The sequence below is a fragment of the Coloeus monedula genome (assembly GCF_965178545.1).
Source record: "Coloeus monedula genome assembly, chromosome: 1".
Taxonomy (NCBI): Eukaryota; Metazoa; Chordata; class Aves; order Passeriformes; family Corvidae; genus Coloeus; species Coloeus monedula.
The window spans coordinates 109,950,290-109,969,239 of NC_138781.1; the positions used below are offsets into that span (position 1 = coordinate 109,950,290).

Consider the following 18,950-nt stretch of genomic DNA (forward strand, 5'->3'; position numbering starts at 1 on the left):
CTCACTTGCATCACAGCACTCAAAGTGTGCAGTCTAGAAATGCATTTAATCATGTTTAATATAGCACTATGCGATATCCATGTTCTCACCCATCAAGTGGAAGCACTAAGTATGCAACACATTAAGTCCTCTTTAAGAAAACAAAGCCAAAAAAAATTATTTGCTTTTAAATGGTTAGGCTGCTTTCTATATCAGAAACTCAACTGGAAGAAACACTTTTGCTATTAAAACAAAAACAACAAAAAGGTGAATCTTCAATTCCAGATGAAATGTCAAGTAGTCTAACAGAAAGAGAGATTCCTGATTCCAGAAACTACTGATTATCTCTTCCTGGATGGATGCACTTTGCTCTTATGACAGGTTTCTAAAATGCAGAGAGACAGTGGTTGATGTCATGCAAATCATTCAATAAGATGAAGATATCCCTAGGTAAGTATTACAAGAATATTACACAGTTAAATCATACTAACCTGGAAAAGGCTTTCAATTAAAAATATGAGAATCTTAAGGCTATTTACCTTTCTGTTCTGAATGAATCCAGTATATATTGCTTCTTTGTTTTTCTCCTTCTTTTCAAAATCCTCTTTAGAAAGGACAAGTTCATGAACATCCTGAGATGCTGCAGGTTTGCTTATCATCTGATGTTATTAAAGAAACAGCATTTAAAATCAAAATAAGATTTAAAATTAACACCATAAAATATTTCGATAGTGTGATTAAAAATTAGGAAATAACAATCTGATTGTGTGCAAATGTTCTAAAACAAAATTAAAGTCTGACATCGACTTACTCTGGCAGACTGTCCAACGAAGAACACTGCTTGTTTGCCTCCAACTCCAAAATACGAGATATCACTATTTAAACTACGAGGCACTGGCAAAGGGCGTACATATCCTGAATGATCACTGAGAATAAAAGGGTCTTTAATAAATTTTTTCAAGACAAAAGTAATTAAAAAAACCCAAAGACACTTCTGATCTAAAGCTTCTATTAAATTCTTTCTCCTGGCATTTTGTTAAAAAATCCTTCACTTTATACCTTTTAAAATTGCAACATCAAAAGGTATGTGCCTGAAATTCTTGATGTACTCTTTTTAAAAGGATGATGACAGAGTAAGTATTTTCCTAAGTCATCTTATAAAATATTTCTGTCCCTTCTCACAAACCAAATATTATTCAAATGAAAATGGCTTACAAAGAAAGCCTGATCTTTCTGACAGCACCCTTTCATAAAAACACTTCTAAGTCGAAGTGGGAAATAATGCCAACCAACTATTAAATGTAGACTTGGAGAGATGACATATGCTACCAGTAGTGAAATTCCACATCTTTTAAGTCAGCTTGAACAGTCTTACCTAGTTTAAGGCAAACATTTATTTTTCAATCATAGCAATCCCAAATGAAAATAAGGTGTAGATTGTATCCTGCTATAATTTACACCTATGCTCCCATTAAGAGGTAGTAAGCCACAATTTAAACCTGCAGTTTAAGAATACTCTGCATTTCCATTACTAAACTTGCCTACAGCAATTTCAAAAAGCAGTCAATTTCTTTACAAATGACCCAGAATCACTTTTTATGCACTTATCTCCAGATGTTTAAAAGACATTGACTTTCTATTTGGAGATGTTTTCAATGCAAAAGAACTTCCCCCAGCTATATTATACCTTCCCACTGTCCCAATACTTTTTACACTACCTGCTCATACGACAAATTAGTTATGACTGAGGCTGTAATTCTCATCTTCACATTTACAATCCTAGGCTTAAGGTACTTAAAATGTAACTGAAGCTCAAAAACAGTACATAACTAATTCTGTGGAATTTTATACACTAGGATTAAACCTGGCTGTGTAGGTGGAAGATCTCTTGAGAACGAATTCAAAACCATAAAATTAATTCATGTAAGTAGCAAAACCCACTACAAACCCTCTACTTTCTCTTCTTTAAAACAAAAGAACTTATTTTGCCTAGCCTGCAACAAAAAATATACATCTTCAGGTATAATTTATAATACATTATACAGAATTAAGATTTAAATTAAAAGAAAATTTGAATTAAAACCATGTTTCTGCTTATCTGTTATTCCAATAGCATAACAGATACTGACTGCATCATTTAATGCACTACTGAAAGGCTTTCAGGTAACAGACGAACACAGTACAAAACTCCTCTGCAAGACATAGCATGCTCCTAACTGTATATAGGCAAGCAAAAGACAGTTTAGAAAAGGTCCCAAGAACAAAAAAGTATTCAGTGTGTCATAATAAGAGAAGAGCAGTTTTGTGTTATGAAGCTTCTCTATCTCCTACCTAGAAAAAGTATGGGTTTATTTAATTAATCATAAAATGACAGGGTTTAGCCAAGTGTTGGTATACAGCTACGTCTTAAAAGCGTATTTTGTGGACCTTTGCAGAGCTTGCTAACTGTTGTAGAAATATTTAGAACTTGCTAACCTTTCAAAGTCACCTTGTCTTGTAAACTTTGACAATCTATATACAGCCCAGTTGTTAAGCTGTTTAGAAGTCATTCCACTTCCATTATCGATCACAGCAACAGCTGGTTTTCCTTGGGAATCATCAAATAACTGGGGAAAAACAAACAAACAAATCAACAAGGAGCAACAGGAAAAAAAAAAGGACAATGCAAACTACATCTGAAAAAATTAAAGTTTCTCCATCTTACCAATTTTATCTGTATACTCCGAATACCAGTATTTCGGGATGTAGCTGACAGAGAATTGTCAATCAACTCAGCAAGGGCAAATGCTAAAGAAATTGAAGAAAAATAACCCTATTAGCACTCAGAAAACAGACACTCACAGTAGTTTTTTCCGAGGAATTAGGATAACACATTATCTGAACAGAAGCAAGACCTAATACCTGTCAGAACAATCAAAATCACGTAACATCTTGTTTAAAAAAGAAAAAAGCTTTTGTACATGTACTTTGTGATTTGTTTCATCATTGAATCTCACATCTCTCCTAACGGTAAGAACACAATTATTGGAAAGAACAATGATGAACTAACAGTTTCCTTAACAAAACAGATTTGTCCTTTCCATGATTAGGAATGAACTTTTATGATTCATATGAGAGTCCAAAGTACGTAAAAAACGGACTTTGACTTGTTAAAATATTGAGGGAAGAATGTATTAACTGAAGAAACCTGAACTGAAATTTTGTAAAACATCTAAAACTAGAATGTTAATTGCTTACAAAAAACACAAAGAAAATGGTAGAAATTGTTGAAGGATTTCAGTGAATGGTAAATACAACCAAAGTTCTGTCAGATCCACGGTAATACACAGCAGAAATAGACAGGCAAACTGTTTGCACAAATTTGTTGTTTCTAACCATTAATGCTTGGAGCTCTTACCTAATTAAAGTAAAACTACCTAAGTTTACTGGAAAATTGCATTTAATTTAGACAACAGAATCAATCTGAAAAAAAAATACATCAAGTTCAGATTGAATTAATCTGCCTGATCAGCCTCAGAGAACAGACATTTCTGTTCAGTCTCTCTAAAAAGGAAACCTTATTTCCTACAGTTTGCAGAGTTCTTCAGAATGCTATAGTGCAAATTACGCTGGCCATGCACTTCAGACATGTAAAAGAGAATCCTTGAGTACTAGCGTAACACAGCAACACTGAAGCATTTGGTGTTTTCCAAGTATAAAAACAGTTCTGCACTTTTTTACAGCTTTCCTCATTGCAAACAAGAGTAGCTGAGCATCACTTATGTGATCCATACTTATTATTCCATACCAAAGAACAATGGTCCTTCATCAACATTTGGAAATTGTTAGGTATTGCCCTTAGAGATGTTGTAAATAAGAAGCATCAGCTGCATTACACTTAAATAGGCTCAAAACTGCAATTTGCTGCCAGTGAAAACTTAGACAAAAAACTGTTCAGTACTTCAGTCTTCTCCATGCTGGCTGCCACTGGACCCCCTCACCCTACATTTAATTTTTTTAGGGTACAACTTCTTTTGTCATCCTTTTCTAATGTATCTGTAGAAACCCTTATTATTCACATCCCTGGCCAAATTTAGCTCTAGCTGTGCCTTAGCGTTCCTGATCTCATCCCTACCTTCCCAGGCAGCATCCCTATATTATTCTTAGTATTCATGCCCCTGCTTCCACCACCTATGCAATTCCCTCTTGTGTTTTAGTTTGACCAGTGGGTCTTTACTCAGCCATGCTATTCTTCTGCCTTCCACACCTAGTCTTTCACTAACTGCAAGCATTCTTCTACTCCTTTATCTCTAAGGGTGTTTCCCACACCGTCCCATCCACCATGTCCTTAAACAACTGAAAAGTCGACTTCCTAAGGTTTAGTCCTTACAATACTTTATACCTTGCCTATTTAATCGAATTCACCACGGCATGGCCACTACAGACCAAGCCCACCTTGGCCTTTCCAGTAAGCTCATCTGTGTTGGGGAGCAACAAGTCCACTAATAGCTGCTGGCAGGAAGAAAGCACAGATCTCCACAGAATGCTTTGTGTGGCCTTACACAACAATTCCTGTGCACAGGGATAGATGCACCATTGACTCAACTATTAGTGCACTTAGAGCACAGTACCCCAAACCCGCACCAAAACAGTGCCTTTGCTGGGCCAGGGAACAAATGATGTGCACAAGAAGGAAAGGGGAAAGGCTGGTCCTTAAAAATACATCTGCTATTTCTGGACATTTTTTATATTGTTTTAAAACAATGGGAATGGTATCATGCTTGAGTCTTGATTTTTTTTTTTTCATTCTTTTTCTGTGCAATTTTGAACCTGCTGTACCCAAGGAGAACATACGTAGAAAGTAATCACAGCCATAGACAGAATTTTCAGAGAAGCCATAAACAGAAATTAATTTATTCAATAAAACAATATAAAATGCTGGTTACATATTTCATACATCACTTAGATAAAAACTAATTAAAGCACCATCTTTTTAAAGAAGTACTTGCTCTTGTTGGTAAGTTAAACCTTGTAGAACCCCAGATGGGAGGGCACACAAAATTCTATAGTAGCTCATACAAAAACTGTTCATGAAATCCAAAAACAAAGTCTACTGGTTTAGTACAGAAGACAAAATCCTAGTAATACACATCCTGATCTGTCTGAATGACATGCACAAGATTGTTCAGGCCAAAGTTATTTTACTTCTAAAATATTCAAACTTCTTGAAGAAGTATTGGAGGGGGTGCCTCTATAAATCTGGATTCTTAGGTAGCTACTTTTAATAATTTTTAGAAGAAAAATTTGTATGAAGAACATAGTTAATTTTTCTTTTACAGCTAAGACTATTTTTTAGCAGCTAGAACTTTCAATTGAATTGCTCATAATCACATTATATTCATATAAATATCATTTACACAAGATTACTTCTGCAGGTACTTACGCAAAGGATTTTGGCCCTCGCTGGCATAGTACTCGTACATGCCACTTTTGACAAGCGTATCGTAGTGAGGCAGAAAGTCAATTCGTTCCTTGGTTGCCAAAAGCAACATCTGATCAACTGACTGCAGCAAATACAAAGTAACTCCATCTTGAACAAGGTCGCCTGCAGTGAAGATGAAACGCGCAGTACATTGAAGAGCACTGCATCAGGCAGCTTCTGCTCTCAAAACAAGCACAAGCATAGCGGCAGGTAATCCCTATATTTTCTTAGGCATTGCCTGCTCAGCATTTAACAACATTTAAATTAGTATCTTTTCACATTTCCAAGCTTAATAATGCAAGTTTTCTCAGGTGACAGCTATGTACATACCATTTTTTCCTATCATTTACAGAATTTGTGATGGAAGATACTTAGTATAATTGCCATCAAACTTGTCAAAATCATGCTTGTGAAAATAATTTTTTAACAGTTCTTGGCAAACTATTACAGGATGTGTACTTTCAGTTAATTATTTCATGTCACAGAGCACAAACAATTATCATGTGACCTTTATGATCAATATAAGAAACAGCTATAAATATTTTGCTATCTAAGATACTTACTGAAGTTATCTTCTGTAATTTCCTTCCTATTTGTCGTGGTGATAACAAACTTTTCATCAGAAGCTATGCCAAATGCCTACAAAAATTGAAGGTTATTTAGTTATGGTAACTAAGTAGTCCCAAAACTATTCAGATACATTAAAACAACAACAACAAAAAGGCATGGTCTATTTACTTTGCCACAAGTCATTGAAGAGTAACCAGACATTATCTCCTGGAACACAGTTAAACTTAAGATCACTTGTTTTCTCAATTTAGCCAAACCTGTCCATACTAGGGTGGTTTGGTTTTTTACCTGCATAAAATATGCTCTAGCGAATTTTAAGGAGGAGGAACTGTCTTACAGATAATCACCTTGAGGGCAGAGGAACGAGACTGAACAGTTCTACTTCTGACTACAAAACTACAACAGCAATAGTTATGATCTAGAGGGTGTCCCATATTTAACTGCACTCTTGAGACATCAAACCAACCTAGTATTTCTTAATGTTGGATATTAAAGTCTTTGTTCTTCAATTATATCAAACATCTAAAAAAATAATAAAGATTTCTTTTGGAATAATTCTTCACTGTTAAAACACTGAAGTTTATTCTTTTGAACCCAAACAACCTTTGCCACTTTGATGCCTTCTTTTGAATGTGTTTGCTGTAGCTTTGCACTTTTTATCCTGCTTTCTATACGCATTTAAATACCTCTGCTTTTGCCCTCATTTTTGCACTGTGACATCCAACACTAATTTATTTCCCAAAATAATAAAATAAATATCTGTATTTTCTCCTGCCTTTCCAGGACTTTGAAACTCAAGTAAAAGTCCACTCTGGTCTCATCAAACTCCATCAACCCACTCAGTCTTGCAGTGACAACTCAGACAGGCGCTTTATGCACTTTTAGCCAGATTCTCCCCTGAAGGAAGCTCTAGCATTCTCTGCAGCAGCTTGCCCTCAGTTTCCCACATCTCTCTTTTCCACCCCTATTACTCAGACTCATGAAAATATTTTTAAAACACTGCTTATGGTTTCATTAGAAGCCTACTTTCCATATTTCCGTTACTTTCTCCCTGTGATTACATTAAAGTTACAGTTATCATCCATCAGCAAAATTAGAACAATTGTTGAATTTCTCATAGCACTTGGTGCAAGTGAAACGAAAGGAGATGACACAGAGACTGATATTCAGACTTAAGAACCTCGAGTAATACTTTTTAACTCTTCTACATTCAGATCACTTCAATTTTACTTCTCACATTACACAAATATTCACATAGCAAATCTGTGCAGGAAAAAATAGAAAATCGCTCAGAGCAAGAAAAGAAAGAAAGCTAACATTCTACTGTGCCATTCGAGGTCAGTGGTTAATACAGAGTAACTGTAGAGTTTTACATTTGAAAGCACGGATAAGCATCTTTCCCTCCAGCTATAATCACAGCTCCCCTGTTTTCTCAATTTCCCAAAGGCTCTTCTGCTCTCAAAACCTTATGAAGAGTGCAGTATTTACTTTAAGGCAGCAAGAAGGTAGGATCAGCTAGTGCATGTACAAGACAGCACCCTGCTACTGGAGCAGGGGCAGCCTCCTCCTTCTGGTCCTCTCCCCCATTTCACGGGTGAGCCTCAACTAAAACAACTCCAACAAGCCTGGCAGGCTATGCTTTAATTTCCTGGGTGAACCCAGCACTTGTGTATCCGCCGACAGCAGGTCCTTTCCACTTCACAAGTTACTAGGCAAGTACACGGACCAAGTTTGGCAGTCCAAACTACAGATAACTTTTTTCTTGGCCAGGCCATAGTTTAAGAGGCCATATCCTTTGTAAACTTTGGCCAGCTTTGGGGATTTCTCAGTTTCAGTGCTTCACTTCTATACAAGACCTACTTGTTTTACTTCCTCACTCCCTCTGTCCTACGTTCTTGGTTATCCTAGTTCCCGTCCCTTCCCACTATTCCAGGTAGCAGTGATGGGGCTGCACAGCTATCCCAGTATGTGGATGTGATCTCCAGAAAGAGAAGCTGCTGGTCATTCCTGAATTAAAGTGAATCTACTGGGCAATTTACTTGCACAGTTGGTGATTTTCATTCAGTTCTGATAGAAAATGTTTGGTCAAATGTTTTGTTTCTCAGGAAGATTTGTGCATGTAAGAGATATGGTATCTTCTGTTGATAAGAAGTTCAGGTTTCACTGCCATGTCTTTTTCAGCCCAGCACTGTGCCGTTTCCCAAGTAAGTACTGAAGACACACAGCTCAATTTGATAAGATTCATGAGACAACCCAGCAGCACATTCATACGATAAATCTGAGAGTTATTATATGATAATCCAGACACACATCCATGATCCAGCTTGTCACGTCATCAAAATCTTCAAGAGTACAATACAATCACTTCGCGTGCTGAGTGTATGCTACCGGGCTTTGATGCCAGAGAGCTGTAGGGGTGACCAGTGTGAGAAAAGGCAATCAGTTGCCCTGAGACAGCCATAGCCAGTTCCAGATGGCTCTCAAACCCATGCAAACAACTCACTCCTCACCAAAATTTCAACCAGAAGGGCACATGGCTTCTGCTCAAACTTATTAGGGAAGAAATAGAAGAGACAAATGAGAAACAATGGAGAAGATGCATTAGAGGAGACACTGACATTCTCCACACCAGAGCAGGGATGGTCCGAAAGGTGCTGAGGCCCATGCAGGACCCATGTCAGGGCACAGAATTTCCCCTCTCTGTCCTCCTACTCCTATGGAGCTGTGACCTATGGCCAATTCATCATAGCAGAAAAAACCCAGTAAGAGCAGCAGAATAAAGCCCTGTACATGCCCTGATGTCTCACACCACCTGTTGTCTAACCAAAGCAATTGTGATCGACCACGCAATGTGCACTAGGAGAATGATGATAGATTAGACTAGGAATGGGGAAAGAAAGGCGTATGACAGAAGATGAGTTTGGAAAAGGGGAAAGAAAGGCATTTCTCTAAATGATTAATTTCCCCCCAATCAATCATCAGAAGTTTGTGTTAATTGTGTTAAAATTAAGAAAAAAAAAATCCCGAAGTTGAGCCTGTTTTGCACACAGCAGGATATCAGTCCTTAAACCCATGGAATGATACAGAAGCAAAAAGCTGTCTGTACAAACAAGAGAAATGCCCTCTTTATAAAACTGGAGGATCAGTCTGGAGCACCACCTATGCTTCATGATAAATAAAGTTAATAGCTCTCAATTTGTTGGTAGATGTTTATGACATGAGATTAATATAACGCTAAAGGAGTTTGAGACAATGTCACATGCTCAAGAAGCTTTCAGCAGCAGAGCACTTCACAGTTATGATACATGAAAGTGTGAATCAACTGTGATACCTTTAACCTTTAAATCTGAATCAAGAAGCAAGGTTCAGTTTATATACTAGCTCCAGTCACAGGTTTTCTTTATAGACGAAAAAAACCCACAAACCTCAAAACAAAACACAACCCCACAAATCACAGATAACTCCTCAGCAGTTTACACTCCTTCAAATACGCCTCTGTTTCTTTTCTCGTTCACATATCAGCACAAAAGCTCAAAAGTTTCACTACTACTTGATCTGCACATGCACAGCGAGGCTTACCTGGCTACTGAGCCAACTAAAACACTCAGCATGAAGTCAACATTGATTTTGCCTCTGGATTTACTACCTGCCTTGGAAAAAGTGTTCAACAAACAAATATTTAACTTTTTATGTGTATCACCACAGCTTGCAGTCACATGAATAGGCTTGAGGTGGTAAGTGAAGGAGAAATACCTTACTGTAAGCACAAAGTCACTGGCCTGCTTCCTCTGGTCCTTCAGCCTATTACCATAAAAGAAGAATTTCTGGTGCTGACTTTTAAAACTGAAGGAATGGAACACTCTCCAATGTGACAAAGGTAGAACAGTGAAACCGAAACAACAATATCTTTAGAAAAGACATTTAACCCCTTGGAAACCAAACCTTTCCAACACAAACAGTTCCCTACAATACGCAACTTCTGGACCCTTAAAATCCCGTCTCCTCCTACCGTAACCAATCCAAGTAGGCAGCATGTGAGAATGATGAGAATACACAGACTCAGCGCTTAGTGATGCAGCCAAAGGATAAGAGACATAACATCCACAGAGCCACCTTCCACAGCCCAGAAGTATTTTTCTGACTACTAGAACTGTATTGCCAATGCAAACCTCTTAAAGGGGACCTAAACTGTATCAGTTAAATGTAAAGACACCTGGCAATGTAATTTTCCATTTTACTTAGCTACCCAAGATGGCAAAAAAGCAATACAGTTTTTTTAGTATTTCAAATTGATCCAGCAGCTCCATTGCAGAAACTTGTTCAGGAAGCTGAAAAAATGAAGCGAAGAGCCACATCCAAACACTGAGAAGCCTGTACCCTTCAGTAATTTTGCATGTGATTCACTGAATATCCCATGCTATTTGCCAATTTACCATCTGAAAAACATACATTTATCAATTAGCTATCCCACTTAACGAAGAATTATCAGTCCAAATTGAGAGAAATTTCTTACATTAACAAATTAATGAAGTGATAGCACACATTTAAGGGAAACAATTTTATTCTCAAATGACAGATTTTCAAGCTAAGAACTGTCTTTTGTATCATGTCTCTCAATTATGCATATGACTACATAATATTACAGTAATTACTAGAAGTAGCAGATACAAAAAGATTAAGTAGAAACCTTGCTGGAAGGAAATGAGAACACTGTATGTGACTCGTAAGAATGCTAATCAAATAAACTCTTCCAATCCACAGTTAGGTCAGCTCTCAACATGATGACAACTTGCTGAGGATCTGTTAGTGAGAATCTGGGATTAAGCACTCATAGTAGCAGGGTAAGTATGATAACAATCATCTCTAATCATAATCCCAATGAGCTTCCCTAATGTCAGAACACAAACTCTTATGTAACATCTTTGGACACCAACAGAAAGAAGAATCCAAAAGTCTCTACAAAAGTAGCTGCCATTAAAAAAAAAAAAGCTAGAAATTATTTCTAAGCATTTCTTAGAATTCAAAGCAAAAATTTGTGTATTACAGAAATACAGGGATACACAGGAGCCCGTACCTTCGGGTCAAATAGTTTTTAGAGACTATCTACAGACAAAAACTAGCATTGAATGCAAATGTTCTAAAACATTTTCCAACCATCCTTTATTGACAGCACCATCTCCACCTAAAGAACAAACTACAGAGGGTAACATTTGCAGAACCTGAAGGTCCTTGTCCTTTGTCCTCCTTAAAAGTTTCACTACTTCCAGAAGTTCAGTTGATACACTTCTAAATATTTACAATAAGTAATCAATAAAAGATGTTAAGCAGTGAACTGAGAGTTCAACAGGAACACTTAGAACATTGCTATGTATCACAAGACCCAGTAAGAGAATACATTTTTGAGGTTTCTTAAAGTTTTATCATAATTTTGATGGAAAAATGGAGAGAAAGAGAGGCAAGCTGTATGACACAAGATCTCTACAGAACTCACAAGCGTATTTGTCCAGAATGATGCATTAACTCAGACATCTTTGCAAGATTTGCAACTTTTCCCAAGCGGAAAGAAGCTTGGAACCCCAGAATTTCTATGAAGAGCATGCTGTCATGACTCGACTTAGTCAGTAGTAACTCACAGTAGCTTCCACAAGGCCTTCACAAACCACTGTGTCTAAAATCACAATCACAAATATTCAGTGCAGTTACCACCCAAAATATTAACATTAACTTTGTGCCAGCTTCTCGCATCAAAATACTTTGTATGATACCACTTGTTAAAGGAACAAGAATTCAGAAACCTCTCTTCAAAAACAAAAAATACTTGGTCACATCTAAAAACTGCACTGGATAACTTATCCTAAAGATTGCAGATACTCTGCATCTGACTGTGTTGCCAACACTTGAATTTGACCAGGAACCTACAAGCCACTCAGCTTTCCAAATCAATTGACACACCACAAGGCTGTACCCAAGTGCACAAAGATAAGCAAACCGCATCCTTCTTCCCACCAAAATATCCGTAACAAAGATACTATACACAAGATTTTCAGTGAAGTCTGAAATACAGTGTGATACTTTCGGAAAAAACTTACAGTATTGCCGCATCTTATACAGATCTTACAGTACTTCCAACAGCATATTTAAAAATCAAGGAAAAAACCTGCTTTGCATATGCATAGCATATTTCAAATATATCTATGTTTAGTTTCTGGTTATACAAAATGCTAAAACTGTGTAAACAAACATAGGACTTAAAATACAAAAATATTATTATTACAAGACGGACTGATTTCATCATTAATGGAAGTATCTCTATTGAGCATTTATCAGAATAATGTTTTGGTGATCCAAACTTGCCAAAGTTGCTAATATTTTTGCTTTGATCATAAATAATTTGATTGTACTTTAATTATTAGGCATTGGCAAGCAAATATTCACAAAAAAATCCACTTATTTCTTGTCTTGATTTTCTATTACACTTATGCTTATTTTCCATACACCATCTTAATGAATATCCTTTTTTGCTTCTTGGCTCATTGAGACACTGGAATTTATATGACTGGTAAAACAATCTATTTAAATAGTAAATAGGTTACAATACAATGGGAACCTCAACAAAAGCATATGGCAAAAGATTAAAAGCAAAACATTTTGGTTTGTTGTGATATTTGTTTTTTCAATATTTACTTAAATTAGATATTTGCTTTTTATACAGATTACAGATCTATATTTTTTTTAAACAAGGAGATCACAACAACGAGAAGTTTCAGAAGAACTAAGGAAGCATTTACCAACAAGTTTGGTTCCTATATAAGCAGTAACACTATCTTAGTACCATTAACTCTCTTCAGATTGGTAGTTCACCTCAAATCCTCTCAAAAATCCCTTCACACACTGGCAAAACTTCTTTACAGTTTCCAGCACAGACACCCTTCCACCCTAAAAGGAGTGTGACCTCTCTAAGTGCCTGAAGGATTTCTGCCATCTCAGCAACGAACTGAAGCTTTTCAGCTTTACTGTGTACCTGGATAACATGAGCAAGGAATCTCAGATTAGGTGTCAACAGTTTAGCTCCATTCTGCTTATTGCGAGTAAGTATTTTTGAATACTACTCTAAAGATCAGGACAAGCAGTGGGGCATAGACCTAATAGAAGACAACAAGAAGGTGCACAAGAAACAGTACTGGCAAGAAGAAGCAAAATCCAGTATTTAACCCACCCATTCACTTCAAAACTTCATGGTTCTGTAGACTGAAATTATATGACTGCTCCACATAAGCTCAACAGTGGACAAACAGAATCCTCAAGCTAGCAGTATTCTTAAATCCTAAAGCAGAAACCTCTTAATTATCACTACAAGGATGAAGAATGAAGACTATATATGCTCCACCCTCTTTTAAGATTTTTTTCCTAAATCTTCCCTCCTGCAACACTGAGAATGAAAGACTAATTTATCAGTATATAAAGCCACTTCCAACTACACAGACATGTATTAACTGCTTAGGTGACAGTAAAAAAATATTTGCTTCAAAAAAAACCCCAAAATTTCAAAAATTAGTAAAGAATAGTTTAGTAATAATAGAGGAATATTTTATATGACACCAGACAGAGAAGACATGCATCAGCTCCTAAATCAACCTCTGAAGCAGCTGAATCAGTTATTTTGAAAATACCTGCATTATGAAAAAAACCCCTACGTCTCAGAAGTAGTAGCCTAAGACCATGCCTTCAGATACTCAAGTATTTTCAACTCAGGAACATCACACACTGCAATCAGGTTTAATTTCATAATTTTTTGCAGGATTTGACTCGTACACATCCAGTTCTATCCAAAAGAACTCTCTTGTGCCATAGGAAAATGTTCACAACATAAATAGCTCCAACAGCTTAATATTTCTGGCGTCCTTGTCAGCCATGACCATGTTCACAGCCCAGGCTGGCAGACTGAAAAACGTGGGAGAACCTTTGCTGCTACAGTAACATCCTTCGGTTGCACGACAAATTGCCAATGAAAGTCCATTGAAAGCTGAGCCATCAGACAGGAGACCGGTGGAAACAACACTACTGCATACACGGTATTTGCCCAATCGAGCAGTCTGACAGTATCTAACAGCTTTCATTGTCGAAAAGTGAATACAACATTGACTTCACCTTAGTCTGAACCAACTCAAAATCTGCGTAACAAAAGAACTGTTCTTCCTGAGTTTTCATCAGTTCCCTGCAGCGTTTTCAGCACCACGAAGCTAGGAAAGTCTGTCCCAAGCCGCTGAACCCATTCATCACTTTTTCCTGAAAGTAGTTAGTTGCAACTTTCAAAATGCCAGAAATTGGGAATTTTGGAGTACAACACTCAGGGAAGCACAATTTACAAAGCTCTCGGGGCACTGAGAAGCCAAAATGTTCTTCCAGAAGTCCAACTAGAATTTGTATACTGTTGGTGTGGGAGACATGAGATATCAAACATCCCAACCCTCTGCATGTCCAGTTTCACTGTACCAGCATTTACTGGTCGTGTCAATCCACCCACCTCAGCATCCTTTCATAGTCAGATGTCCCACACGTCAGATGATGAAAGCCCCAACACGCAAAGAGTCATCACACTGAAACTAGTAGTGACAAAGGCACCTCTGACTGCACTCACAGTCAGTCAACATATTATTGGAGAAGGTCTTTCTCTAAGGGAATGATCAGCTGAGGTTCTTGCTGCCTAAGTTTGTAAGAGCACAGACCCTATTATCCTTAACACCCAAAACAGCCACCAGAACTGGTGATAAGGCTTGTGATATTAAACATATTAAAAAAAACATATTCGAAAATTTTACTTTCACAGGCACCATATTCAAACAAAGCAAGGTCTGCTTTGCAGCACCAGGCTTCTCAAACGCTCTGCTGCCCATGCAAGAGGTCTGCCTAAAAGCATTAAAGTAGTGACTTCAAAATTTCATCTCAGGTTAAGAAACCCCCGAAGCTGTTTGTACCGGAGATGTGTCACAGCTGGTGGTGATGGCTTATTTCTTTATAAAATTGCAAATGTGCCAAAACTTCTATGAACTACTGAACACCACGAGGATGCATGGAAACATTAAGTCACTGGAGTGTGCAGTATATATTAAAAAAAACCATGAAAAGACAAGACTCTGTTCTAGAACAAATTGTAAATTAGTGTTAAACTCAGCCCATCAATTAATTACAAAATCTAAAAGAAAAGAGGGGTGGGTTCATCATCCACATATTTGCCTTGACTATTGAAAATATGAGGTATTCTTGCAATTCATCTGCTAGGTACAGTTGGGACAGGTTCCATTAAGAAAACTCTTGAGGAAAATTATGTAATACTCCTAATTACGCACAGGAAATACAAACCCATGGAAGGTCATGAACCCACCCCACTGTCTAGCTCCTCCAGATGTTACACTGCATAAAGTGTACTCATGTCTTTACTGCATTCGTTTTCTTGTTCCTTTCAGTCTTTAGGGGCACTGATCAGACCAAGGGCTGTGCTAACACTCCATAACCACTTTACTTCTGAGTACAGAATCACTAAATCAAAAAGCTGAAAAAGACCTCCAAGTCCAACCTCGACTGAGTAACACCAGACTCTCTAAACCATATCACAAAGTGCCACCACTACTCCTTTTTTGGACACTTCTAGGGAAGGTGACTCTGCCTTAAGATTCAGTGCCTCTACCGGATCATGGATATGCTATTTTGCACACTGAAATAGAACTGTACAAGGAGGAGGCAATTGCAGGTGACAGCTATTCCTGCTGATATTGGTAACTCAAAGCTTCCATCACAGTAGGAAGCCATTGCATTAAACACTGTCCAGACACAGAACAATTTATATTATATTTATTTAATGTTTAATTTTTTATCAATAAATATTTTATCAATATCATATATATATTTATTTATTATTACATATAATTATATTAATTACATATTTCATCATGACATAGTTATATTACATATAAATATGATAGATTATGTAGTATTTATATTGTTTATAAGTAATCGATAAATTTTATAAAATTTAGAAATAATTCTATTTATTCAAATGTAAAATAGGTATTTATCATATCCCATCTATATGTAAAATATAGAATTTGCATGCTAGAAAACTAAGTAAAAATGATACTGGATAAAGAAACTAAAATTAATTTTTTTATCAGACTAAATTAGTACAAAATCTAGAGCTGATTTTCCTGCGCGTTTCACATGGTAAAACATGCAGGCAGTTAACAGGTTTATGGCAATTGTCACTCGCTCGGAAAACGAAACCATGACGGAAATGGGCGATGCCCACTGGTGGCACCAGCAAACTACAGCAAACAGCCCGTACGCAGAAAACAATCTCCACCTCCCCGAGCTGTAAAGACGAAGCAAGTTTCGTTTCGCATCACGACAGGGAAAAAGAATCGAAAGGACATGAACACGGCAAAGGCGCCGCCAGACGCGGTATTTAAATGGCAGCCACCGCCGAGGACGGGAAGCGACCGGCGCGTATCATCAACACCTTGGATAGCAGAAACAGAGCCACAGAGCCACTTAGGCTGGAAGAGACCTCTGAGCCGCCCGAGCCCGCGCTGTGACCGAATACCAACCACCGGCTCAACCACAAACGCCTTCCGGAGCGCGGCACCACGCCCGCCGCCGCCGCTCCCCGCGCGGGGGCGCTCGGGGCCGCCCGCTACCTTCCCGCCCGCCGCCGCCCCGCACCGGCCTCTGGTGTGCGGGAGAAAGGCGACGCCGACGGGGCGACCGCGGTCTCTCCTCCGTGGCCGCCCACCTGTCCCGGCAACAAAGTCCGACCCCCGAGCACGCTGTTACACCCCTGCCCCGCCCCGACCGCCCCCCAGCCCCAGCGCCGCGGGGACGGTCCCTCACACATGGAGCAGGGGCACCGCCGCGCCCGACGCCGCCCACCCTGCCGCGTACCTGGCAGACGGCGCTGCGGAAAGCGCGGTAGTTGTCCTTGCCGTAGCGGAGCACTTTCTCGTCCGGGTCCGCCTGCTCCCGGCGCCGATCGAAGAGGAACACGGTGCGGTCCCCGTTGCCGCGAGGGGTCAGCAGCGCCGGCCTGCGAGGCGCGCGGCCGCCTCCCGCCGCTGCTGCCATGTTGGGGAGCTGAAGAGACGGAAACCGTCCCGCAGCGATGGCGGCAGCGACAGCTCCTGCTGCCGGGACTGCCAGCGCCCCCGCCCGGCAAAATACGTCCCGGCCGGGGAAGGAGGAGGCGGAGCCAGGACGGAAGCCGGGGAACGACACGCCGTGGAGGCCCGGAAGAGGAGGGGGGAGAGAAGGAGGGGGATGGCGGCGACGGCTCTGCTGGCTGTGGGGGGCGATGCGGGGTGGCGCCGGGCAGGTGGGCGGCAAGGCCCTGCAGGCGAAAGCGCCGTTTCGGCCCTGCGACCTCGGAAGGAGCTGTCGCCCTCCGCCTCGAGCCACTTCCGCCGCCGGGTGGGGCCGGAGCGGGATCGGGAGCGGGATCGTCGCCACGGGAGGCGCAGGCGGGCTGGGCGATGGGAGCGCGTGCTGCGCCCGCGGCCGCCGCCCGCCGGCTCTCGCGCGCGGTGCGGGCGGCGGCGCGGGAAGCGCGGCGCGAGCGGGGCCGCTCCAGGCACCGGCGAGCGCGTCAGCGCCACAGGCCGGGCAGCGGCCAGGGAGGGAGCAGAGGTGTGAAGTCCCGCTTCGTCTGCCTTAAAACAAAGCGGCCGATCGAGATTCCAACGCTGTTGTTTAACACAATCACAGAATCTCAGAAGCGGTCCGGTTGGAAGGGACCACAGTGGGTCACCTGGTCAAATCTCTGCTCAAGCAGGGTCATCCCAGAGTACATGGCACAGAATTGTGCCGAGATGGTTCTTGAGTATCTCTAGTAGGGGAGACTCTACAGCCTCTCTGGACAATCTCTTCCAGTGGACAGTCACCCGCACAGTAAAGTTCTTCCTTGTGTTCATGTGGAATTTCCTGTGTATCAGCTTCTGCCCATTGCCTCGTGTTATATTACTTGGGACCACCGTGGAGAGCCTGGCTCCATCCTCATGGCAGCCCCCTTTAAAAACGTGTACACATGGATAAGGTCACCTCTCAGTCATCTCTTCTCTAGGCTGAACAGGCCCAAATACCACAGCTGTCCTGATAAGATAGATGTTCCAGTCCCTTAATCATCTTTGTTGCCCTTCACTGGATCCACTGCCAGAGCTCCATGTCTTGTACTGAGGAGCCCAGAACTGGGCACAGAATGCCAGATATGGCCCCATTTGGGCTGAATAGAGGAGCAGGATCACCTTCCTTGACCTGCTAGTGATGCTCTCTTCCTCATGTACTGTAGCATCCCACTGGTCTTCTTGGGGACAAGGACACTGCTGGCTCATGGACAGCTGCTTGTCCACCAGGACTACCAGCTCCTTCTCTGCAGAGATGCTTTCCATCAGGTCAACCCCCAGTCTGTACTGGTGCAGGGGGTTATTCTTCCCCAGGTGCCAGAACCTGTGTATGCCTTGGTTGAATTTCAGAAGGTTCTTCTTTGTCCATCTTTCCACCCTGTTGAGGTCCTTCTGAAGGCCTGCACAGCCCTCTGGGGTATCAGCCATTCCTCCCAGCTTTGTGTCATCAGTTAACTTGCTGAGGAGGCCTCTGTCCCTTCATCCAAGTCATTGAACAAGTTAAACAATACTGGACCCAGTGTTGAGTCTTGGGGGACAACACTAATGACAGGTCTCCAACTAGACCCTGTGCCACTGATCATGACCTTCTGGGATCTGCCATTCACCCAGTTCTCAATCCACCCCAGTGTCCACTCATTCAACCCTCACAAAAAGTGTAGCTGCTTCTGTTTTAAGGAGTCTTAGTTTTGAGGAAAGGATTGTGATGGCATATAGGGGAGGTTTGTAAAACAGTAGAAGTGACAAATGAGTAACAAAAAATTCTTGTCACATGC

At 40.3% G+C, this 18,950-nt stretch overlaps 1 protein-coding gene across 1 annotated transcript in view; it reads right to left on the reverse strand.

Moving 5' to 3' along the window:
• The window catches only part of SMCHD1 (structural maintenance of chromosomes flexible hinge domain containing 1), a gene marked incomplete at its 5' end in the record, with an annotated part of 66,784 nt that extends 49,659 nt beyond the window's left edge, over positions 1 to 17,125 (reverse strand). The window contains 7 exons of the mRNA XM_082282479.1: positions 519 to 638; positions 791 to 905; positions 2,455 to 2,585; positions 2,684 to 2,766; positions 5,402 to 5,563; positions 6,004 to 6,079; positions 16,946 to 17,125. Coding sequence (XP_082138605.1) covers positions 519 to 638; positions 791 to 905; positions 2,455 to 2,585; positions 2,684 to 2,766; positions 5,402 to 5,563; positions 6,004 to 6,079; positions 16,946 to 17,125 — 867 coding nt within the window. The remainder of the gene's footprint in view (positions 1 to 518; positions 639 to 790; positions 906 to 2,454; positions 2,586 to 2,683; positions 2,767 to 5,401; positions 5,564 to 6,003; positions 6,080 to 16,945) is intronic.
• Positions 17,126 to 18,950: the final 1,825 nt, after the last annotated feature.